This window comes from Labrus bergylta, chromosome 1, assembly GCF_963930695.1.
Source record: "Labrus bergylta chromosome 1, fLabBer1.1, whole genome shotgun sequence".
Lineage (NCBI taxonomy): Eukaryota > Metazoa > Chordata > Actinopteri > Labriformes > Labridae > Labrus > Labrus bergylta.
In genome coordinates, this window is record NC_089195.1 from 14,480,983 (window position 1) to 14,506,443 (window position 25,461).

The 25,461-nt window shown below is 40.8% G+C and overlaps 1 protein-coding gene across 2 annotated transcripts; it reads left to right on the forward strand.

Annotated features, from left to right (window-relative positions):
• Positions 1 to 236: 236 nt before the first annotated feature.
• Positions 237 to 24,158, forward strand: slc43a1b (solute carrier family 43 member 1b). Of its 2 annotated transcripts, XM_065954635.1 has the most exons (16): positions 237 to 379; positions 3,321 to 3,478; positions 6,624 to 6,807; positions 6,914 to 6,969; positions 7,200 to 7,276; positions 12,865 to 12,957; positions 14,005 to 14,138; positions 14,591 to 14,733; positions 16,116 to 16,262; positions 16,375 to 16,410; positions 16,726 to 16,858; positions 17,297 to 17,426; positions 17,561 to 17,634; positions 19,253 to 19,376; positions 19,491 to 19,679; positions 23,332 to 24,158. In XM_065954635.1, the coding sequence occupies exons 2-16, from the start codon at positions 3,325 to 3,327 to the stop codon at positions 23,347 to 23,349; spliced, it is 1,692 nt and encodes a 563-aa protein (XP_065810707.1). In that variant the 5' UTR covers positions 237 to 379; positions 3,321 to 3,324; the 3' UTR covers positions 23,350 to 24,158. The 2 variants fall into 2 exon arrangements, with proteins under 2 accessions (XP_065810707.1, XP_020493387.2); XM_020637731.3 differs by lacking the exon at positions 23,332 to 24,158 and having other exon boundaries at positions 19,491 to 23,306.
• The last annotated feature ends 1,303 nt before the right edge of the window (positions 24,159 to 25,461 follow it).

The window sequence follows — 25,461 nt, forward strand, 5'->3', positions numbered from 1 at the left end:
CATCACACATTATTAAAACATCAGAAACTCAGGCGCAATTAAATGTGGGGTGTTTCTGTGTGTGTGTGTGTGTGTGTGTGTGTGTGTGTGTGTGTGTGTGTGTGTGTGTGTGTGTGTGTGTGTGTGTGTGTGTGTGTGTGTGTGTGCGTGCGTGTGATTGTGTTAAGATCAGAGGGTGGGTGGGAGAGACCTGAGCTCCATTTATAGACAAATATAGAAAGTGAGAGAGAGTCAATGTAAGCACACATGTGCCGGTGAACACAGCTGACAGAAGGATATCACACAACTTTAACACAGAAGAAGAAGAGGAAGAAGAAAGAAAGACACAAAGAAAGAAAGGAAAAAAGACAGAAATCTATCTACAGAGTTACATCATAAAGTAAGTAACTTTAACAACTTTGCATGTGCATGTCTTTTTTCCAAGAGTCATATTCTAAAAAAACTTAGCACCAGGATCAGTTATTTTATTCTCTGGATGATGCATACATCTTACATTCTTATGCAAATAATCCAAAATGTAAACACGGTGGTGTAAAGAAATGCCTGCAGCTCGTGGGATCATATAAAGTGTGAATGTGTTTGCCACTATATAACCTCAAAATCATAACTTTCTTATTTGTGTTATCTCTTTGTGTGTCCTCTTTTGGGAACTAAGAAGTGAGACGACACTTAAAAATTCTTAAAAACTTACTCACATATAAGGGTTTCATGCAGAGTAATAATCACTTTATTTATCCAACATGAACTCTCAGTAATCGCTTCTACAGCAAACCAGCAGACGTCAGTATGTAAACAAAACTGTATTTTACAGTACAGAAATAAAGGTGACGTTGATTGAGTTGAATGATGGTAAATCATCCTGGATGAGTGATTGTGCGTCTTTCTTTTTCTTTAGGTTTTTGTGGGATTCTGTGTTTTATAGGTTTTGGAGTTTTTGGGATTGTTTCTTTTTAAATATTTGTTTTTGAGTGAGTTTGTTTGTTTTCTAAGTTTATTTTTTTATTTAGACTCTGAATGAAATATGTTGAAAAAATCTCTGCACACTTGAATGTGTGACATGTGCGTCAGATTTAAAGGAGTAATATTATGCTTTTTCTGGTTTTATATGCTCTTTAGTGTGTTTTCCAAGTGTCCTGTGCACGTTTAGGCACATCTATGTGCAAAAATCAAAGTCAGCGGAAACACAGCTTCTCCTACGTCCTCCTGTTAGCTGTAACATTAGCTGCATGTAACGCTCGGTTCTAGCCCCCCTCGAAAAACATTTGCCAGTGTGACGTCTTGTCAGTGTGATATCACTGATCTAAGTCCATTGGCTCGTTGTGGCAAACCCAGCAGCTCATGTTGTATGCCCATTAACTTCTGTAGCACGCACACGATATGCCGTAGCCTGCGGTAGCACAGTAGTGCTAAGGTGCTAATGTTTTTGCTCCACTCGGAGCCAGAGTGGCTGCATTCCCAATATGGTAAAAGGTGCGTGACATTTCCGAGAACCGTGCTGAGCGACTGACCAATTACAGCAGAGCCGACAGGCCGACCAATCAGATCAGACTTGGCACAAGCGGGGACTCTGAACGTGGACACTTCAGAGCCTTAGAGAGAGAGTCAGAAGCGGGCCGGTGCATGGAGTGACAGTACATGAAAACACACACTTTTTTCGAACTTTAGCTATTGTGAACATACTTTAGTAGGTACATAGATTAAATATACGAACCCCAAAAAGGGCATAATATGACCTCTTTAAAGACAAGGTTGGTTAAAAAATTTTCAGCTCCTGACCCCCAAAATAAGAGTGTCAGGCTGGGGCCCCCCCCCATCGTCCCTGGAGGTGGTCAGGGGCGTGTCAAGACTTTTTTGACCAGGGTGACCTACCGACTTATGCAGGGGTGGCATTTAATTTGTGGACACACACACAAATGATTTTAATATTTTTTTTAATCCTTTTTATTCCCACTATGCTATGTAGCCCACTTAAGTAACACAGTTTGGCAACACTTTCATCTTCTGAACTTGATTCTTTAGGAACTGAAAATGAAAGATGTGCAAATCCACAATGTACCTATAAAATTGCATGCAAACACTCTGCATGCAATGCATGCACAATTTTGCTTGTATTTATTTACAACTGAGAGTACTAACAAAAATATACTACTTATACATAAAGCAAAGTACCATCAGCCTGTTGAAAACAGCCAGAATAGTTGATTTGAAGTCTTGCCTCTGATTATGCAAATCTTTACAATAATGGGTATTCCTCACAGACTCTGAATGAGATTAATTGCACCTTATTATTATTTTCACCTCTTTTTATTTTGTAAGAATGAACTTTTTCAAAACTTTCCACACAGTCAGAAAAAAACAGAGCTTTAGGTGGACTGAACTGCTGTCCACTTTTTTAAATGCTTTCACATAAAATGCAAACAATGGCCGTCTTTTTTAACACATTGTGTGGCGTTCACACATGAAGCTAATCCTGAAAATTTCAGGACATTTATGGGGCTTTTGTTTGAAAACACTTGGAAAAAATCTAAATGTGTACTTAGACACAGAAAATAGTGACCCAAGGTGAAACGCATCCTGTTCTTATGGTGATTAATAGATTAATAACAAGACAAATATGTGTGTGCGTGTGTTTTGAAGAGAGTGCACGTCTATTTCCACAGTCAGAGTGACCTCCAGAACATGTGCCTCACACAGGTTTAGTCACACTTTCTGAAGCTCTGCGCACACACACACTTACACACAAATATTGACACACTCAGCTGGGAAGAACACCGGCTCTGTTGATTTGTTGATCAGCTGTCTGATTCTGTGTGTGTGAGAGAGAAAGAGAGAGTGTGTGTGTGTGTGTGTGTGTGTGTGTGTGTGTGTGTGTTTTCACATGCATGTGTGTGTGCACGTGTGTGGGATCAAATACGTAACACCTGATAGCTGTAGCTACTGTAAAGGTGACCTGGGGTCCCTTTTTCAGAAGTCAAGGGTTCAATTGTGGGCGATTATTAACAAACATAATGAGTGTATCAGTCTCGTATCCCATCAGCTATCATCCTGGTTGTTTAAAGCACCTTTAGCAACATGAGGAGCAAGAATGAAATGTGAATTGTGAGGAATGATATCTTAATATGGAGTTAGCTGTGCTTTCATGTAGATGTTCATAGAGATAATCCTTAGATGACCTCCAAGGGTTCCAGAGATTGCGTTTCGTCTCTTTTGCTCTGTGTTATTTTCCTGCAAAGTTTTGCTCAAACACCAGAGGATGATAATACTGCTGCTTGATGTTGTGATGTTTACCTCTCTTGTCTCCTGTTGTTGTTTTTCCACAGCATCATGGCTCCCAGTTTGTCTCAGGCGTACAGGAGGAGGTGGTGGATGGCGATCACAGCCATCATAGAGAACCTACTGTGCTCCGCCGTTCTGCTGGGCTGGGGCTCTCTGCTCATCATGCTGAAGAGTGAAGGCTTCTATTCAAGCCTCTGTGTCGGTAAGCTCAACATCCAGACAGAAAGACCAGAGATAATATGCATTAAGACATGTTGGACACTTCACTCTCTGACTGTTCTCACACGGACGTTTGACATCGTTTCAGATGATGCTGTAAATGAGACGACATGATGTTTAAATCCAAGCTTCTCTTAAACCAAACAGAACTGTTAACTGTCAGCTTTGGATCTGAATTGTACGGAGCCCCTCTGATGTCAGCTAAGAAAAAAAAGTTTTACAAATCCCTGCGTACATTTCATAATCTATGCGCACTGATTTGCAATATGTGGGCATGACTTGTAAACACAAACTCCTGAGAACAATAAATTGACTCTTTTCACGGCGACCACATCCACCAGTGAAGTCCTATTTCTCTGGATTTAAGGGTAGATTTTATGCTGTTTTGTGATTCGCGTTGGACCTTTCACAGCTTTCACTAATTGACTTTATTTTGCTTTTCACTCAAGTCAAATGCAAAAACACAATATAGCATTAACTCACTCACTTGGCAGATGTGGTCATTGTGAAATGGTCTATACCTCTTCCTCTGAAGAAACAAATTGTGTTTCCAAAACCCTGCCCACAGTTTATGAAACTGTGCTCACAGATGGCTAATCTTATCTGCACGTCCACGTGAACATGAGTGGAGCGTTGAATGTTGCCAAGTAACTCACCTCCATCCCACCAGAAGAAAATAAATAATAACTGTACAGATAGCAAAAGAAGGAAACTCATGGAGTTGTATGCTGATCTTAATAACTTTCCGGCTACAAAACTGAAAGACAACATGACGTGGAAGGTAGGTGTAGATCTGTGGCCGACTTTGTCGAGCCAAAGAAACGTGTCATATGGTCTGGTTTTGAAATTACTTTCACATCCTCCCTGCTCTGCTGTCTTCGGACAGTTTGGAGTTTTTTCTATTAAATGAGCACCCCTCAAGAATTATTTACTTAACAGTATATTGCTGTATTCTTTAAGTGACTGACTATGACATATGGAGAGAGAAAAGGACTTAAAAGTGGGCACACACACTCAGAGCAATCATAGCCTGCAGGGCATGTGACTGCTCTGTGTTGCTGTCCCACACATGCTGTAGTTATGGGAAAGCTATTCTGTTTATTCAAGCAACACTTGCCTGCCAAAGGCTTTTTGATCAGCACATTGTCTGAGTACACGTCCAGAGGGTTTGTGGTCCGATCACAGATGACTCTCGTTTTAATGCCTTTTCAGTGATCCATTATCTAAACAAGGCGTGCTGCCATTATACACTTGCCTTTTAATAGTTGTGACTGTAACATTTCCCGTAACCTTGAATACTAGTCGGACATTCTTAGGACTTAGTCCTGCTATATCCTAGCCGTAAAAGTAATGCTCCAGCTCCAGGGGGGGCACAATCCTTGACTTTTTTAGTAGGACATTTTTTAATCTACATCACAACAATTTTGAGCACAATTGAGTTGTTCTTATCCTTTAAAAGAAATCAGCATGAAGTTTAGTTGCAGTTTCAGATTGCTAGCAGTTAAGTCACAAGTAGCAAAACATTAAAGTGAATCTTTATAAGTGAATAATCAAATAAATAAATGAGAAAAAAATGTTTTTATTTAATGTGGGGTTTCTTGTAGGTTTAGTCTTGGGATTTAGGTCAGATGTTTAGGTTACTGTTAGCTTATCCAAAAATAGATGACCCAATGTGAGCCAAAGAGAATGCAGAGAAAAAAGAACAGAGGGATCAGCCTATCATGTTAGTTAGGCGTGTTCCTAACAAGTAATCTTCCTGTTTATTAAAAGGACATTTAAATTCAGACTAGTCGACTAATTTAAAGGTGTGAAAAAGGTCAGAAAATTTTCAAAATTGAGCACAAATTATTTAACATGGTTAAACACTGTCCAAAATCATATTTTGTGTAGCCTCTTAAATTGCTATTTGAAACAGTTTTTTACATTTTTCAAAAAACAAATTGAAGGCTATTTTCTATTCCCCACTGCATTCAAGCTAGCTCCACACTCAACCTAGCCCAAGTTGAAAACTACAGACCGGTTCCATTTGCTCTTTCTATCAAAAAAACTTGCGCCCAGTCTATAATCAAGTCTTTGAGTTCCTTTCCAGAAATGATCTGTTTGACCCAAATCAGTCAGACTTTGAGTGGGGCTACACTACTGAGAGTGCATTACTGTCAGTAAAAACACACTATATTTATAGAGCTGCAGGTCAGTCCTCAGTTCTATTGCTGCTGGACCTGTCAGCTGCTATCCTTGCCCTCTGAACTTGGCATATCAGGATCTGCCCTCTGGGTCTTGGAAGATGTCCGAAGCGCACAATTTATCCACAGGAGTGCCACAAGGGTCAATGCTAGGTCCCCTTATCTTCTTCACATAAACCACCTCACTTGGTGCAATAATTTTATATATTTAAAAAAAGATCATGTGAATGTTGAGACTGATATATGTACTGTATGTAGAGATGACGAGGGTTGTGGAAGAGGATGTTGTTAGTAAGGTTGGTCTTGGTGAACAGCAGAGAGAGACTCAGGAAGGGGGTTTGGCCTATATATAGGCTAACTAGAATTTGACAAACGAGTAAAGTGGAATGACTAGGTATATAATTAGGCTTGTCAGGTGATTAAAGGTGTGGTTTAGGCGTGTTCCGCTCACAAACCTAAGTTAATGCATAAACGTTACTGAAATATGTGGCATTTTGAGACGTGCATTTCTGTAGGTTAACCAGTGTGGCTAACATTAACAGTGCTAGCAACAACAGCCTTCGGTCCTTCTTGCAGGTTAACGTCCACATGCATGTGCTGAATATGGTGAACGCATCACTCCAGTTAAGTGGTCATTTGTTTGTATACCTGTTCTGCTCCTACGAGATGCCATCCGTCACATGTGCTGGTTTTCCTTTGGGGAGTAGAGCGGGTAGAGCAGGCACATTAACCAGTGCTACAGCCACGTCTAGTGGTGGGTGGCTGTGTTACAGCTTAGACACAACATGTAACCAGCATTGTGGGCTTACAGTACATCAATGAATATTAATTCGTTTAACAAGACAAGTCATTCTGGTGCTAAGGTGACAACTCATTGTTTAGTGATCCATGCTGTGGCCATTGTTTGGTCCTTCACTATTTCTCTCTCTGATGTGTTTTTGACAGAAAATGAGACTGTCAGTGTCAACGTTTCCTCCATGGAGAGCGGTCACTGGCGAAGTTGTGTGGAGCAGGAGGAGGTGTTAAACCTGGGCTTCACCATCGGCTCGTTTCTCTTGAGTGCTGCCACCTTACCGCTCGGGATCCTGATGGACAAATATGGACCACGCCCACTGAGGCTCTTCGGGAGGTACGACTACAGTCATTTATTTTTGCCTTTTTTATCTGACAGCAATTCATTATAAATCACTAAAAGGCCAGGCCCGTTTGACTTACAGTATCTGTTCATATTTCAGTGCCTGTTTTGCAGCCTCCTGTGCAATGATAGCTGCTGCAACGTACGACCCTGACAGTAAGACAACATATGAATGCAATTTATTCTAATTATATCCGACTACTGAAATATTCCCACACATATAGAGTGCTTTCTGGAAAGTTTTTTTTTTTCTTGCTTTTTTAATAAGGAAAAATACTGAGGGACAAAGTAAAGACAAATAAGTAAACATTGGGGGAAACAACTGTATGTCCCTTGAAAGTTTCATCATAGCTTATCATATTTTTAATTTCTACGTGTTCCACCAGTGCTGTCTGTCCTCATCTTCCTCGCTGTCTCCTTCAATGGCTTTGGAGGAATCTGCCTGACCTTCACCTCACTCACAGTACGCTGCAGACCCACTCAAACACACACACACACACACACAGAGACACAGACACACACACACACACACACACACACACACACACACACACACACACACACACACACACACACACACACACACACACAAACTTCTGGTATGTATATTCAGGTTGAAAAGACATGTAATGGGATCTAAATTAAATGATCAAGTGACCTTTCTATATGATCAGACATTAAGGAAACATGCTACGTTGAAGTGCTGGCTTCTCTGACAACAATGCAGCAGCCAGTATGTCCTCCTTCTAAGTTTAGACTCTGGTCCTGAATGGTCTGGATTTGTTTGGACCAGAGAAGGTAGGCGGTACCCTGACGCCCCTCGGTTTGTCAGATATGAGAGCAGTTATCAGGTCAAACCAACAGGTGTTGCAGTGATGGAAGCGGGCAAGAGAACTGGTTCAGATAGAAGTGATTGTACAAGACCTAAAAGCCTCTGCATGTTTCTAATAAACTCCACAAGCAGAAACGTGCTCAAACTAGGATCAATATTGGAGATGCTTTTGAAAAATGGAGAGAGGTTAGAATGCAGAAAGGTTTACAGACCGATGCAGAGCTGGATAAACACTGAAGCTTCAGTGTCCACCACATGGCAATCTGCGTGAGCATCAACTCTAGAGAGGAGGGGGCGGGGTGATGGATCTCTCCAATTGTTTGAACATAATACTACTTTTATCTTTTGATATAATTCTTCTAAAGTACTTAAAAGTTGGCGCACAAATAACTACATACAGTATAATGACAATGTTTTAGGTCTAACACATTGCTAATTATTTTATTGCAAGTTAGACATTGTGCAGGAGTGTAGCTGCACATTTTTTTGTGAGAAAGGACAGCCAGTTACACAACAAACTATGATGCACTGTGTGATCATAAACAACATTAATCACTGTCAGCAATTTCAGCTTGAGTGGCAGTTCTGTTGAAAGAGGCCACACAGGCCAGATTTTGCTTCCATGCCCATCGATGAACCTTGGTTTTGGTTGTCAGTTCACATTTTCCTTCCTTGGATCACTTGTGTTGGTACTGCAGCACATACCAGGAACAACAGGAGATGCCCTGACCCAGTCGTGTAGCTGTGACTTATTGGTCCATATCATGATCATTGTTATTCATGTCACCTTGTTCATAAATGTAATGATTTTGCTAACTGCGAAAGAGAAATAGGTTAATATAGTATACACAAAGGATTACTATTGACACATTGTTTGGAGTAATTTTGCATGAAATGGGTTAATGTCAAACTAAATGACGTCTCCTGCAGTACTGACACTGAGGTTATGTACATCATCAGAGTAGGGGAAGCTAACTGTCTGTCTGGAAGTCATGAAACACAGTCAGCAGTGATGGGGGAACATGGGAACAGGCACAGAGGACAAAGGTCGGCAGTCTGGTTTGAACCTGGGACGTCAATGCCCCATGTATGGAATACGTTGCATTGACTGTTGGGTCACCAGGTCACTCGTTACAGCCACTTCTGCCCTTCTGTCTGTCAATGCCTAGACATCAAAGAGAGGGGAGTGGCGAAAAGTTTAAAGACCCCAAGATTTTGATATACAGAGAGCAGGGCAGCAAACTTCTATGATGCAGTGTTGCTATGAGTCTGATGTACAAACTTAAAGTTCAGTGGTCTTGTCCCGAACACTCTTTGTGAGTTGAGTACCTGTGAACAAAAGCACGTGTTCCTGTGTGTGTGTGTGTGTTTCATTGAACAGGGGGTTGGGATGTGTATTTTGGAAAACACATGTTGTTCCACTTGTTCTAAATTCTGCTGCAGCCTCTCAGCCAATCCGAACCCTGGGAGGCAAACACACCCTCACAGCCCTGTCCCCTGTCTCTGTCTCTCTTCCTCCCACTTCCTGACACAGACCTTGTCCTGGACTTGACATGGTCATTTTGGCCTCACTGCTGTCGTTCCTACTCAGGTGTGTGTGTGTGTGTGTGTGTGTGTGTGTGTGTGTGTGTGTGTGTGTGTGTGTGTGTGTGTGTGTGTGTGTGTGTGTGTGTTTGTGTGAGTGTGTCTGTGTCTGTGTGTTATCTGGTTGATAAGCTTTTACATAATGACCTGTGGTAAACGTGAACATTTTCCCAGCTAACCTCACCAGCTCTGTCAACTTTGATAAGGCAGTTTGCACAAAAATAAAGGCTCTCTCTGGGGCCAGCAAAAAACAAAAACCTTATCCTGGAAGCTTCCATTTCCAGGGAACTAAGGAGCGATCAAATAGTCCTTTTATTGAAAGACTTCAGCAACGTTTATAGCTCTGAGACCCTAAGTGTAGTTTCACATTTAGCCAAGTACAACTGAGGCTGATAGAAATTGCCACTCTTGATTATGCATTACCTTAAGCGCAATGGCAGCTGATCAATAGAGGGCGCGAGGCCACCGCCCAACCACTCCCCATAAGGAGAATGACAAAGAGACAGATGTTTTTTTGGAGGTCTTCCGGGCATGTCCAACTGGGTAGAGCACCAGGGGAAGACCAAGAGCTCACTGAAGGGATTGTTTATCCCTTCTGGCCTGGAAATGCCTTGGGACTCCCCAGGAGGAGCTGGTAGGGAGTTGCTAAGTTGCTTAGCCTGCTTCCACCGAGACATGGCCCCGGATAAGTGGAAGATAATGAATGGATATTTATGTACACCCACAGTTTCAAAGGGCAGGTTTAATATTATTTAGATATGTAGTAAAATATAGTTCTACATTATGTGTCTAAAGTGACTGATTGTTGACATGTTTCCAGTCTTAGGCCAGAAAATGTGAACCCTGGGCCTCCATGAACTCCAGTTAAAAGTTGCACATGCACATTTGCTCCTCTTGAATACAAAAGATTGGAGCTTGGATGGGTGCAAGAAATATGACTCCATGATCGCATTACACACACCACCACCAATAAGGAGGGAGCAGAGGGATACGTCTCCGGAACTGAGACATACCGAGTGAGTCATGCCGTGTCACTGGATTAGAGCCTTGATTGAAGGTCCCCTTGAAACAGACCCTGCAGAGTATTCAACTGCAGTTATGTGACGTATTTCCAACAGGAACAGGATATCACAATATAGAAAGTGGGACATAATGCTGGGAAGAATTTGATGTGAAATGTTTTACAGCAAAATAAAATAAGGTTATTTTGAAATAAAATAGTCAGATAATGATTTACTAAAAACTATTTGGCAGAATAAAGAATATACAAAAGTAAACTGGATTAAAAGTCAGTTAATGGCTTTTTGCAGAACATAAGATATACATCCTAGTCCATCTGTGAGAAATCCCCCTCCTTGTTACACAATTTGGGAGGCTTCATTGGTATTGACTCGTTTCTCTTTGGTTAACTTTAGGCTAAGAATTTAAACCATTGACTCAGCCGTTGTGACGCAGACAGACTGGACAGATAAGCAGACAGATCAATAAGGAAAAGGGGGGGCGGAGGGAGGCGGTTCAGAGTTGATTTGTTTGCTTATTTGAGAGGAAACTGAACATTTATTCTCACTTTATATATAGTTTCAAAAGTGGTGAAGAATCTCAGAAAATAAATGCATTGAATGGCCTTCAGATGATAGAAGCAGCACAATGTTACATCTCCTATCTCCTAAGGGCTTTAGGGCAAATGAACGTCAACTACAGTCGATATCAAACTTATTCAAATTCTTTCAGATCTTTTCCCTCAACTTTTCTCTGTTGATTCTATGTAAGAATATGATGTACCAGTGTGCCCATACATAAAACATACCCAATGCAGCAAAAATCCCAAAGGTCAATAAAGCTCAGAAATGTCCAGTAAACACCATCAAAAAGTACTTTTTGAGAACTCGGATTCTTGTTTTCTTTCAGAGTTTGATGTTTTATTCACTAAACATCATGTAAGACCCTTTGAACAAACAAGCAAAGACATAAGACAAACAAGTCCATCCAATCTCCACTGTGCATATAAAATCAAGAATATCCCTGTCATTTTCAGAACTATCAACATTATACATCCACAGTGTCTCGTGCCATGTGTGTCTGCTCCTCTTGGGTGCATATGCCGCTGACGAATATCCTCCATTTCACTCTGTTTGTGGCTTTTCGCTCAAGCTCTCCCCAGTTGAGCCCACTCGCTGACATTTCTGCCTCTACACTTTTTCTCCAGCTGTTCCTGGGGCGACCTCTTTTCCTTTTCCCCTGGGGGTTCCATTTAAGGGCTTGTCGGGTGATGTTTGTGGCAGGTTTTCTGAGGGTGTGGCCAATCCAACTCCACTTTCTCTTTCGGATTTGTAAGTCTATGGGGTCTTGGCTTGTTCTTTTCCACAGGTCCGCATTGTTGACTTTGTCTTTCCACCAGATGTTTAATATCCTTCTGAGGCAGGTGTTGATGAATGTTTGCAGCCTGTGTGTTGTGTGTTTTGTTGTTCTCCATGTTTCAGGTCCATACAGCATCACTTGTTTAACGTTGGAGTTGAAGATGCGTATCTTAGCATTTGTGGAGATGTTTTTTGAGCTCCAGATCTTTCTGAGCATGTGAAACACCACTCTAGCCTTGATAATTCTGCTTCTGTTGTCGGCCTCTGTCCCTCCAGTGGTGTCCACAACACTGCCTAGGTAGGTGAAAGCTTCTACCTCCTCTAGGGCAGTGCTGTTCAAGAAGATGGAGTTTCTGGTTTTGGAGTGGATCTTCATCACTTGCCGTGTGTGTAGTCAGTGTAAACTGAGCATTAAGGCCATCCTGTAGCTTTAAACTGATACACGGGCTACTAAAGTTAGAGCGAAAGTCTACAGACACACACGCACACACACACGCTAACACTCACACACACATACACACACACACATACACACGCTAACACTCACACACACATACACACACACACATACACACGCTAACACTCACACACACATACACACACACACGCACACACACACTAAACACATGCTCACTCTCATCTGCATCTTTAGAGAACATTCACAAGACCACAAAAATCACATATGCCAAGTCGGCACGACAAAAGGACGAGTGAAAGTCAGGTTGTGTGTGCATTTATGTGTGTGTGTGTGTGTGTGTGTGTGTGTGTGTGTGTGTGTGTGTGTGTGTGTGTGTGTGATTGTGTGTGAGGGACAGAGAGAAGGGCAGATAGAGAGCATACTGGCACTAAAAGCACATACTACAATACTTTGAGTGTTGGAGCTGTAAATACTGAAATACTGACTGCACATGTCAATGCTGAGCCTTGCTGTCAGATTGTGATTGTGAGTGTGTGTGTGTGTGTGTGTGTGTGTGTGTGTGTGTGTGTGTGTGTGTGTGTGTGTGTGCACGCGTGTGTGTGCGTGTGTGTGTGTTAGCTGAAGTTCTACTACTCAGGGGTAAGGTTTTAATAATGCAATAGCACCCCCTGCTGTTCGACCTTTTACAGTGCCTTTAAAACACCTGAAGAACATGAGCCTTTTTTTTTATTATTCATTACAGTTTCTTTCAGATGAAATAAAACTATTTACATGAACATTAAGCATTGAAAGAAGATTATTTTATGCATATTTATAGATTTTTTTTCTCCTGATGATTATGGTTGATTCAATTTTTCCAGCTGCCTAACATGTTTGGAAATGTTCGGTCAACGGTCCTCTCCCTGATGATCGGTTCCTACGCTTCTTCAGCCGTCACATTCCCCGGGGTCAAGGTACACACACACACACACACACACACACACACACACACACACACACACACACACACACACACACACACACACACGTACACACACACACACACACACACTCCTCCTATTCTTCCTCTTTCTCATTATCCTTCTCCTCTACTGTCCTACTATTCATCTCTCTCCTATGCCTCTTTTTCCATTTTCTCTTTCCTCTTCTCCTCCCCCGCCTCCTCTTTTGCCTTCTTCTTCTTATTGTCTTCCTCGTTCTCTTCATCGCCCCTGCCTTTCCTCTGTGAGAGATGAAGCTGAATAACTGTCAAAGACACAGCTGAAGAACTGTAGACAGAAGGAGAGAACAAAAAGGAACACAAGAACTTGTCAGTTGTGACATTAATAAGAGTAAGCTTTACATTTAGAAAAACTTCAGATTTTGCTCATGTTCTCTGTGTCTCTTGTGCACAGCTAAAATCTGTTACACTTGCAGCGCCATCATTTTTTGGGGCCCAGCTACAATACTACTCTATGAATCAAGAGAAAGGCATCACAGAGTGTGGGTGCACAGGATGTGATGGACAAGAATATTCTAAAGAGATTTGGCTCAGTCGGATGTTCAGCTGTGTTTATGCCATCCACGCTGAAGATGCAGCACAGCTGTGGCTCCTTTGCAATGCACCCTGGTACATGTAGGTACTGCTGGCATTTTCCTTGAGCAGGAGGATTCAGCTTTCCCCGTCAGGACAGAAAACCCCTGATATTTACTGTTTTATCGACTACTTTGAACCTCTATATGAATCATGAAGAAAGTTCCTTTAAAGCAAATATATAAATTGAAAAGGGGGAGATGGAGATAGATCAGTTATTCCATTTAATTAGAGTGATTTTAAATAAAAGTGGGAGCACACGGGGTGAAAGAGAGTAAAAAGAACAATCATATATTACTATGATACAATGAAGCTGTGGATTATGCCCTTTTAAAAAAAAATTCCAATCTCCCCTTTTTCCTGCTCTATTTCTCTCCCATACCAATCCTCTTCCTCTTCCTCTTCCTCTTCCTCTTCCTCCTCTCAGGTGATTTACGACCTCGGCGTGTCGTTCCACATCATCATGTGGGTGTGGTCTGGTATAGCCTGCATGGTTTTCCTCAACTGCTTCCTGAATTGGCCCGTTGAATCTTTCCCTGCACCCGAAGACATCAGATACACGTCAGTACAATCAGTCAGGACCATAGATACAAAAAACACAGTCGCACATTCCTGGAAAATAAAGTGATGAGTCATGTAGCCTATACCTTTTTATGGGAAGGCATATGCAATTATTATTAATAGATTGAATCCAAAATGTTTCATCAACTCTCTTGATGAGATTCAAATTAAGGAAATCAAATTTGACTCTTGTCTGGCCTCTTGCTTAGTCACTCATTACAAAGAATATGGATCTTTTTCAACTCCTCTTCACCTCTGACTTTACATGGATCTCATCCACTAAAGTAATCATGTATAAAAAACTTGTTTTTGGTCATTTCCTCAGTTTGAGGGTTAAGATTAGATAAAGCAGACAAAACGTTTCCTTCTCTTTGTTGTCCTGTTGGATAAAGGCTGGAGATATGTTATATGTTTTATAGCCTACTTTCTCTCACCGTCCTTTTTCTGAGCAGTAAAACGGTGAAGCTGAGTGGGATCGTGACGGAGGACAAGATGACCGGGGAAACCTACGTCACCCATGTGAGCGTCATGGAAGACATGATGGGAGCCAAGCAGCCAGAAGCCGAGAAGACGGACTCACAAGGAACGACTCAGGGTAAGAGCCGTTAGAGTAGGTGATGTGGTTGGTATGTGTCAGACAAAGTGATTAACAGCACGCTGCCAAAAAGGCCTTTTTTATTTTGCATTTTTACAGCAAAGAGTCTCAATGAGTGATACATTTTACTATCAAAACAAAAAATCTTTTTTTTTTGTTCAATACACCAGAAACACATTTACAGAAGACGATCAGAACATAAATAAGAGCAGGGTACAGCAGGTCTAAATGGGTTAGCAGGGCTAAGTTCTTACTTTCTTATACAATAAAAATGAGAACAACCTGAAGTAGCAACCAAACCCAAAACGTACAAGAAAAAACATGTCTTATGTCTAAATGGGTTTAAATCTTACAGCCCAAGCACTGCACAGTGGCGTCCTCTTCCATTCACCTCTGTAGTGCAAATAATTGACAGGTGTCATGACACGCCCCCTTGATTAGTCGATGATTTGGGATAAATTAATTCAGCCCACTGACTTAATAAGTCGCAGAGCTCCCCAAGACATGTCTGTGAAGTTTCTTGTTCTAAATCCACCCTGATCCTGTATTTGATCATGCCTATAACCCCCTCTATTTCAGCCCTTTTAGAACAGGCTGTTTCTGTGTCTGTACCTTTAAATGTAAATGAGAGGTGTTCAACAAGGCCCCTCTAGAAGGGCTCGGGTTGCTTTGGCTTTATGGCACCCTGCCTAATTGCTTACGGTAAGAAGGCAGACTCAGAGGGCAGAACAAACACCTAGCTGTGGGAGTGTCATCCACCTGGGGGAGGGGTTATTGCCCTTTGTGATGTCATGAAGGGAAATTCTCCAAACGGAAACACATTTTCTGAAATTTTTCTGGAATTTTTTTTTTTGTCATTCTCACAGCAAACTCTAGTAAACATGAACCTGCATCACATTGTCTGACCTTTGAATCAATTTCCCTTCCTTTAACTAAACCACATTTAACTGAGAAACTGGTTCTTTTAAAATCATGTGAAACTCCCCGAGGCTTTAACTGAAAGCGTTGCTCATCGTAAGTGTTGATCTTTCATCCGACTCATCAATCTGTCCCATACCTTGCACTGTCACTTTCAGATGCGTTGCACTTTCTGCTGCTGATTAGTCAATTAAAGTCAGGCCACATAAGAAAATCAGTTCCTCTCCGTTCACATCTGTCTGCCCTATTCAAACTGTAAAACAATTGAAAGAAAAGTGTGAAAAATAAAAGAGAAACTGTGAAACTAGCAGAAAACTGAACTTTCAGTGAACTGAATCTATTTGGCTTGACTGTCTGAAAAACTCTGCAACTGAACTAGAAGCTGCTTTCACACATCACATCCCTCTCTCTCTCTCTCTCTCTCGCTCTCTCTCTCTCTCTCTCTCTCTCTCTGTCTGTCTCAGCCCCACTGCCGCTCTGTCACTCTATGTGTTCTCCCATCTTCCTGTGGAGTGTCATCACCATGGCGATGACTCAGTTGAGGTTGATTTTCTTCATGGGTGCCATGAACAAGATGCTGGAGTTTCTGGTCACCTACGGCGACCCTAACCGTAAGATGACAATGACCTAAGAAAAGATGTTGTTTTCACTGAGTTTAACTGAGACAGGTAACATGTCTGAAATTATCTGTGGTGGTGATTCCTGACCTGTTGTTTGTTTCAGCTTCAGAGGAGCTGCAGATGGAGGCAAAGGACCAAGGTAAGACACAAGATACTTAGTTGTCTGTCCTTCTTTTAAAAAGGATAATCTGGTATTGTTTGATTCATATATTATAAGTGAAGGAGAATGCTTCAAACACCCGTTCAACCTGTGATTCCCAAAGTGGTGGGCCTGAGGTCATTAACAATGCACACCTGCCAAATAGGGGGCCCGGCAGAAAAAGTTTGGGAACCTGTGATCCTACGGAAAATAACCCTCAAACTCATACATAAAAAACATATTGTCAGTAGAAGCATTACTGTAGTTGTTATGTGAGTTTGAATTTACCTCTCTCTATATCGCTTTGCTCCCAAGTGGGTTTCTACTCGTCGATATTCGGTACGATGCAGCTCCTGTGTCTGCTGACCTGTCCTCTGATTGGATACATCATGGACTGGAGGATGAAGGAGTGTGAGGAGGAAAATGCAAACACACAATCTGAAAAGAGGTAGTTGTATTTAGGTATCATGCTGCTGCAATAACAAAGTAGTCAGAAAGGCAAGAGTTTGTTTACAGCAAAGTATTGAGTTTTTTTTCATGCTAACCCTGGAATTACATTAGACATGTGTCCAGGGGCGCTGGTGGCGTAATGGGTAGTGCGCGTGTCCCATGTATGAAGGCCATAGTCCGCTCCTTTCCCGCATGTAAATCCCCATTCTCTCTCTCCCTGATTTCCATCTCTACCCATTGTCCCATCTCTCCAATAAAAGCACAAAAGCCCAAAAATAAATCTTTAAAAAAAAGAATGTGTATGTTTCCATACTGGCCCCAATATATTGCACAACAATCCTCTTAATTGCACAGTTGCATTGTCCTGCATTTCAAATATGTCATAGCTGTAACTCTCCTTTTCTTTTTAACATCTCTTGACATTTTCCCTCTTCAGCCAATCAGATCCACCAAAAAGAGACAGAAAGATCCAGAAACTGACCAATGCCATGAGAGCTTTCATCTTCACCAACCTCCTACTGGTCTCGTTTGGAATCATTTCCCTGATTGACAACCTGCCCATTCAGGTTTGTAAAATACTGACCTGAATCACAAGGATCAAAGTTTCCCAGCATACTAACGCAGAATTCAAATATCTATATAAAGAAACGGACATGTGAATGTTGAGCTATCTGACTCTATGTTTACTTTTCTCTGTAAGGTGGTGTCGTTTGTCCTGCATACCATAGTTAGAGGATTTATTCACTCCTGCTGTGGGGGTCTCTATGCTGCTGTGTGAGTAAAGACACTGCTATCTTCAAAGTGTACTGAAGTATTTCATTTTCATCCTTATTTTTTATGTATAATTCTGAAAGCGTTGTGTGAAGGTAGGCATTTGTGAGGAACACAATGACCTAGATGAGTTTTCCTTCAACCTCCTTCAACAGTCGGAAGTTCTCTGATTGAACATGAGGGGGCCTATCGTCAACAGGCACTAAACGTTTTGGAGCACAGCCCAAGTGTCACTGGTATTTTCCACCCAGCGAAATTTTAGTAACATTGTGTAAACAGGAAATGAACTTGCATTAACTTTAGGTCCCTTACGTGTGTTGGTCTGCTCAGGTGCAAAGGAGGCCTTCTGCGTTGGCGACTGCGCCATAAACCAACTGAAATCTGCTCTAAGTGCATGGCACCGTTATTTCCTGCTGTGTCCATTATGGAGAAAGTACAACATAAAGCCCTGGATTCCAGGAGTAGTAAAGTAAATAAATGGTGTCCAATCCTGTCGGCGTGTCCGAACATTTGAACAACTAATGGCATTGAATATTGTGCGTAAAGGCACTGACCGTTTCTGAGTTTGTGGCTATATGTTTCAGGTTATATAAAGATAATCCGGGCATACAACAGTGTTGTGTGTGTGTGTTATGTGTATTCAGGCATACAATAAAAATGAGAGGAAGTTACCAAGATTTTAGAGTAGCACAAATGGAGCGATGCCTGCCAGCTAGTTCACACAGACAACTCAAGCTGCGCTGATTTCACACTTGCATCATTATCGTGAAAGCAGCAACCGCTGGTGTTGAAAAATGAAGCCAGTAAAGAAGTGCAAAATCCTGCAGTTAGTCCAGTGTCCACTTGAGGCTGGCTGCAGAAGCACAGGAAGTCACATTCATAAAAACCTGTTTTTACACCAGAAATTAACAGTGTATGAGTTATACATATTGGGTGTGTGGTTGACCTGATTTGTCAAAAAGGCTTTAAACCCAACTCAACTCCACCTAATAGCCTGTAGCTAGGTTGAGCGAAAGTAAGGTTGGGACAGCATTTCCAGCATAGAGACCGCCATCAATGGGCTTCAAAGCCCGCTGCTGTAACTGATGGTCACTCATGCTTCATCCACTATTTATCACCGACTATGGTCTGGACGGATTTGATCGCGCATGGCACTGGCAGTACGCAGGGGGGGCAGGCTGTGGCCCCGTCTTTTGAGGTTTCAGCACACAGGGCAGCATAGATCACCAGGGCAGCATGCTTTTACTTTGTCTGCATTGCAGCAACCTTTTTGTTTCCGGTGGGTAGTTAAGCAACAACTTCAACTTCCTTCTTCTCTGACTAAAAGTTCTCTCTGTGGGGGTTTTGAAAGGAAACTGTTTGGACACTTATCAAAGCTTCATGCTGAAACCTCATTCAGAGTGAGCACATAATTCATCTGTATAGTGAAAGGTGACCTTTCCACCAGAACATTTATACTATTGTACATGATTTTGTTTGCTCATGATTAACTATGTCGGTCATTAACATTCATTTCAATACTACATGATCATGTGATGTTTAGTCTATATTTTAACTCTAGATCAAACAATGATTGCATGATTTTCCTCCCTTCTGATGATTTTTGTTTCTGTCTCTTCAGGTATCCTGCTAACCACTTTGGGACGCTGACAGGTATGCAGTCAATGATCAGCGCTGCATTTGCGTTGCTCCAGCAGCCACTGTTCATCCTGATGGTGGGACACCTGAGAGGAGATCCCTACTGGGTGAGAGATCACAAACACACACGGTTAAAGAGAAGACAAGAGAAAACAGACAAATCGGACAGGTTCTATAACAGGTTTTTATCACAAGCACTGACATGTCTCTCCTCACAACAGATCAACCTGGGACTTCTCATCTTTTCCTCAGCCGGCTTCCTGTTGCCAGGCTATCTGTTCTATCACCGTAGAAACCTGATCCTGGCAAGGGCAAGGCGTGATAAGCTGGCCGCCCGCCAATCAGACAAAGAGAATGTTCCTCTTAACCAATCAGAGAACGTAACAGCCAATGGCAAAAAGAATGGGCATGTAGGTAACGGTTACACACCAAATGGGCACACAGCTTAAAATGATTTATAGGATTTATATGATCCATTTATTTCATTATAGACCATTTGTTTGTAGTTATGGTGCACAGGTAAATCAACACTCTGGGACTAACATTAACGCAGCCTCAACTCGATCTAGACTGAGAAGAGCGGCAATAACAGTACCAAAAATGAAACAAGAGAGAAATATATTTAATAAATAGTTTTCAAGCTTTATTTAAAACACACAAAGATCACAAACAGTGACAAGAACGTGCTACAGGAACAACTGAGATGGAAATAAATAACAATAACTTTCTGTGCCCTAAAGTAAAAGGATTTTTTCATGAAACACATTAAACTTAAAAAAAATTAGACTATGGCTGTGTTTGAAATCACACTCTCATTCCCAGCTCCCTACATTGCAGCGGACTATATAGGGCACTCATTTGGCACAACAAGAAAAACATTTCAGACACCACTCTGGCTGTCGGTAATGATGTAATCTTTTTAGCAGAACTGAATTGTGCAGCTTCATGTCGGCATCAAAAATAAGGTTAATACGGCATGAATTTCAATGCTAATTGATATGGTTCGTAATTTCACAAAAACAATTGAATATGATAAATAAATATCAAGTACTGAATTTTAAATATATATATATATATATATATATATATATATATATATATATATATATATATATATATATATAGGTGCTTACAGACGATGATCTCATGCCTGTCTTCATCATTATGAAAAACTAAAGTTGAGAGTCCTTTCCTCTTCATTAAAACAGCTTCTAGAGTTCAGTAACATATCCTCCAAATACAAACTTTATTGTGATTCTGTGTTCGGTTTTCACGCTCCTCTAATCCGTCTGACCGCAGTAAAATGCCACTTTCTGATCGTAAAAATCTTTGAACCGCAATGCATGATGATATATATATTGCGTTGGATAGTGACCAGTTTGTACATTACTTTTCACAATGCATTGTTGGGTACAATGAATGGACTGTATAGGGTATGATAATGCCGCTACAAAATGGCGTATTCGTGTGTGATTTCAGACACAGGCTAGATGTACATATGATTTACCAGTGAGCTGAATTCTGGGAAATACTCCAATCCCTAAACCCTTGACCTTTACAGTAATTGATGTAAAATAATTAAAGGACCACACCACACTCTGTGTGTTTGAACCACATTCAGTAGCTCTACAAAACCGTTTTAGACATTTTTCAAAGCCTAACTTAAAGGAGCAATATGTAATGTAAGATATGTACTGATTTGAATGATTTAAACTTACTATTTGATCAGACATTAAGGAAACACGCTATGTTGAAGTGCTGGCTTCTGTGACAACAATGCAGCAGCCAGTATGTCCTCCTTCTAACTTTAGATTCTGGTCCTGAATGCTCTGGATTTGTTTGGACCAGAGAAGATAGGTGGTTTTAAGGCTCCCCCACACGGCTGTTTTGGACACCCCTCGGTTTGCCAGATATGAGAGCAGTTATCAGGTCAAACCAACAGGTGTTGCAGCGATGGAAGCGTGCAAGAGAACTGGTTCAGATAGAAGTGATTGTACCCGACCTAAAAAGCCTCTACATGTTTCTAATAAGCTCCACGAGCAGAAACGTGCTCAAACTAGGATCAATATTGGAGATGCTTTTGAAACATGGAGAGAGGTTAGAACACAGAAAGGTTTTACAGACCAATGCAGAGCTGGCTAAACACTGAAGCTTCAATGTCCACGACTTGTCAATCTGCGTGAGCGTCGACTCTAGAGAGGAGGGGGCGGGGGGAGACATATCTCCGATGTTTTGATTTTGGGCTGCAGTACCCATTTGAAACACTAGGTGTCAGAGTTACATATTGCTCCTTTAACAAAAATTTTCATGAGCCTGAAAATTGCATTCAAGAAGTCACCTGTAAAAACTACAAGTTAAAAAATAAAGCCTTTACATAGTATTCACATCTCATTACCATCTTTTTAAAGGCAAAAAAGATTTCATCATCAAAAACAGATGAAGAGATATTTAAAACAAGACTATGTTGCTTTTGAAAAGAGGAACAGTTCCTTCCTCTTACAACTTAAAAACAACTTTTTCATAGTTTGGTACAAACCTCAGGAGTCGATGGAGACCAAAGCAGACCAAAGCAGACCAAAAAAAGACTACAAATTGGATTTGAACTCATCGACTCCACACGAATGTGCATGTTGCTTATAAACTGCTGGATGTGTAATCAAGCAGCTGTTTGCTATAAATCAAGTTCAAAGGTGATTATTCCGACATCTGTTCACAGCTTGTATTCTTTTCCCCCAAATATGCAAAAGAAAGTGTTTTCAGCTCAAAGACCTATACAGATGCCAAAGACCACTAAATGTAATGAAACAATTATTACATTTACTGCATTAACTTGACAGCTGTCCTGACTGAAGCCTATATCATCTGAGTGCCAGTTTAAGATGTTTATAATACTAGAAACCACATTTAATTAATCTTTAACTCTGACGGTCTCAGACAACCAACTTTCTCCGAGAGTCTTTGTAATAGTTGTATTTGATTCTGTAAATGGGACTCTTAACTTTGTCTCTTCTTTAGTTGATATTTTTTTAGTTAGCAGAAGCACATTGTGTCTTTTTCTTTAAGTTTGGAAAGCTGTTCATTAGTGTCAGTGGTTGTTCCTCTTTGCTGCACTTGATATATTGCAATAACTAAACAGGAACTAAATCACTAACGAGGGATATTTGAGCCAATCGCAGCTCTGTTCAGGCCAGTGTTTCACAAACGAGACGAAGTGTGGAGTCGTTTTGTTCTCCTCTCGTGAAAATTTTCTGAGATTCTGTGCAGGCACAGACTTGTTTGGAGCAAATATGAAAATGTGATTATAAAATTAAGAGTAAGTAAAATACAGTAAAGAGCGGTGCAGTGCGTTGAGGAGAACTGCTTCTCCATCTTTGGCTGCTTCCATATTTTGTTGTGAGTGTCTGTAGATGGGGAACATGTACAGTGTTAATATAAGAATGTATAGTTTAAGAATAAGGTTAATTCTGTGATTAAATGTAAAAAACATGTTTGACATAATCTGCATGCTTTGGAGTGCCTTGGTGTTAAACCCTTTAATATAAAATCTTATAGTTTTATTGCTTTAGAGACAGAATTGCACAAAAAACAAAGCACCTTATTTGAATCTTGTTTTTTGCTATGCATACATCCGGTTCACCTTAAAACATAAAAAAATACACATATAGATATAGATCAACAATTTTAAAGGACTTCAAATGTGTTTGCTTAGAAAGGTAGTATTTATTGTGTTATAGTGTTGCTTTGATGTATCCGTCCACAGTGTGACGTTATTATAGCCTTATTAAAAAGGTGGCTGCAGTTATCAATTGTCACATTATCACCATCACTTTTGGAGGTGATGAAAAAGAAGCCAAAGTTAGATCAAAAATCCTGTCATCAAGATATAATGTAAGATATAAGTTTAATTTAAAGTTTTCATTGTAAATAGCTTTTCTCGAAGGAGGAAGATTTGTTTTTTGTTTCTGTCTCTATTTTAAATGTTGCTTTGATTTTGTTGTTGAGAAATGTAAAGAAAAAAATAAAACATGTTTCATGAAGCTGAGTTTCTTATTTTGGTTTTAGATCAAATCAGGACCCTGACGCATGATTGAAAGACAACCGGCCAGCTAATTGCACACTCCTCTGGCGTGCTGGGGCCAGATAAAATACTGCAATAAAGGTCACATATCCTTCTTTTCACCCAGTGAAAATAAGTCTCAGAGCTCCCCAAAACATGTCTGTAAAGTTTCTTGTTCTTAATCCACTCTGATCCTCTATTTGATCATGCCTATAAATTATATTTCAGCCCTGCTCAGAACAGGCTGTTTCTGTGTCTGTACCTTTAAATGTAAATGAGCTGTGTCTGACCACGCCCCCTCTCTGGAAGGACTTGGGTGGCTCGGGCTTTCTCGCTCCTTGCCCTATTGTTTACGGTGAGAAGTCAGATTCAGAGGGCAGAACAAACACCTAGCTATGGTAGTGTCACCCACCTGGGGGAGGGGTTACTGCCCTTTGTGATGTCATGGAGGGAAAATCTCCAAACGGCCTGTTTGAGCACACATTTTCTGAAAAGTGGAGCAGACAAAAGACGGAGAGGATGGACTTTTAGCATCATTAGGGGGTTTGTAGACAGACTAATGGACACATATTAGTGTTAGAAAACACGGTAGAAGTTTATTTTTCATAATATGTGACCTTTAAAAATAAAATAAAAAACAGGAACATATAATTTATAATTTCACATCATTTTCCACTGTGTCACTTCTGCAAGTGCACTCACTACACTTGGACTGAATACTCTGAAACAGATAGTAGTACTATTATGGTCATATTTTTTTACCTACCAGTCCTGAGCCAGAAGTCAGCAAAAGTGGAAATTTTAACATGGAGGAAGAAATCAATTAAAAAGATTGTACTTTTTAAATGTTTTATTATTTTGCATCAGATTGGTTCATTATCTTAATTTCATTTGTTTGCTTGCAACTTTTGGTAGTTAAACAAAAAATAATTACTCGATGATGACTATCTGTGTTATAGAAATAGATTTCAATAAAGTGTAATTTCTCGATTTCTGGTATCATGACTACTTTATATGACCATAACTTTGTGTTGCACCCTTAAAAACTCAGTTAGTCTAGCGGTTATGACGAGGGCCCCAAAAGTCCTTAGCGCAGCGGTGGTGGGTTAGAATCCAACATCGGCCCTTTGCTGCATGTCAAATTCAAAGAAAAACTATGTATTTAATTCAGGCCTCTTCCTCCATTTGGGCCCGGGACTCACCCTGTACTCATGTGGTGTCGGAGACACCGGAAAAATTTCTTCCTGAGTTGGAACAATAACTTGGAAACTCAGAAAACAATCAGATGCCCGACTTGACGACATATTCGGCATCACATGGAGGACAAAATATGTTTCGATAATGTTACAACATACTTATTATGTTGCACATGATATGTATTGCACATCAACTTTTTGCTCAAATAACTTGCTCAAATGATTGCAGCATCAGTCTATCTTTTTCCCCCACTGTGACACCCATGTTCAAACCACGCCCAAGGCATTGAAATACTGTGTTTTTCGGTTCCTGGTATACTCTTTGACCACTTTGATAATTTTTTGTATTGCATTATTCAGAAAATATCATCAACATTATTATTGGATCAATGTGTCTTCTCTTGATTCCCACCTGATTACATCTCTATCTGTTCCCTAAATTAAAAGGAAAACAAAGAAAATATCATTCGCAGAAAAAAACACTCAGTGTCAAGTGAGGCACATAGTGAAAGATTGTTTTCATTGTTCGACCCCGCATGGGAAATGGGTCATAAAAAGATCATCCATTGTTTTTTTTATGCCATGATTGCCCCCTTAGTTTAAGAGCTTTATGGACCCACATGCCAAGGGTCTTCAACACACAGCCCACACACATACACAGAGCGAGACACAGCTCAAGTCAGTGTATTATTTTCTGTTGGCAGCATTTTAGATTTGTTATTATTTTGGAGATTTTCTAATATTTGTGTGTGTGTGTGTGTGTGTGTGTGTGTGTGTGCGTGTGTGTGTGTGTGTGTGTGTGTGTGTGTGCTGATGAGGAGCTTGGGTTTATCCTCATAGCCCCTGCTGTCATTTTAATCTCCCCTTTGTTGTGTGGCAAGTGTGTGTGTATATGTGTGTGTGGGTGTGTGTGTGTGTGTGTGTGTGTGTGTGTGTGTG

Bases quoted from the DNA above. Each gene is read 5' to 3' on its own strand.
- slc43a1b (XM_020637731.3), top strand. From the start codon at position 3,325: ATGGCTCCCAGTTTGTCTCAGGCGTACAGGAGGAGGTGGTGGATGGCG. The intron at 6,970-7,199 runs GTAAGACAACAT...GTGTTCCACCAG, and splicing joins TGCAACGTACGACCCTGACA to TGCTGTCTGTCCTCATCTTC. The intron at 14,139-14,590 runs GTCAGTACAATC...TTTTCTGAGCAG, and splicing joins CCCGAAGACATCAGATACAC to TAAAACGGTGAAGCTGAGTG.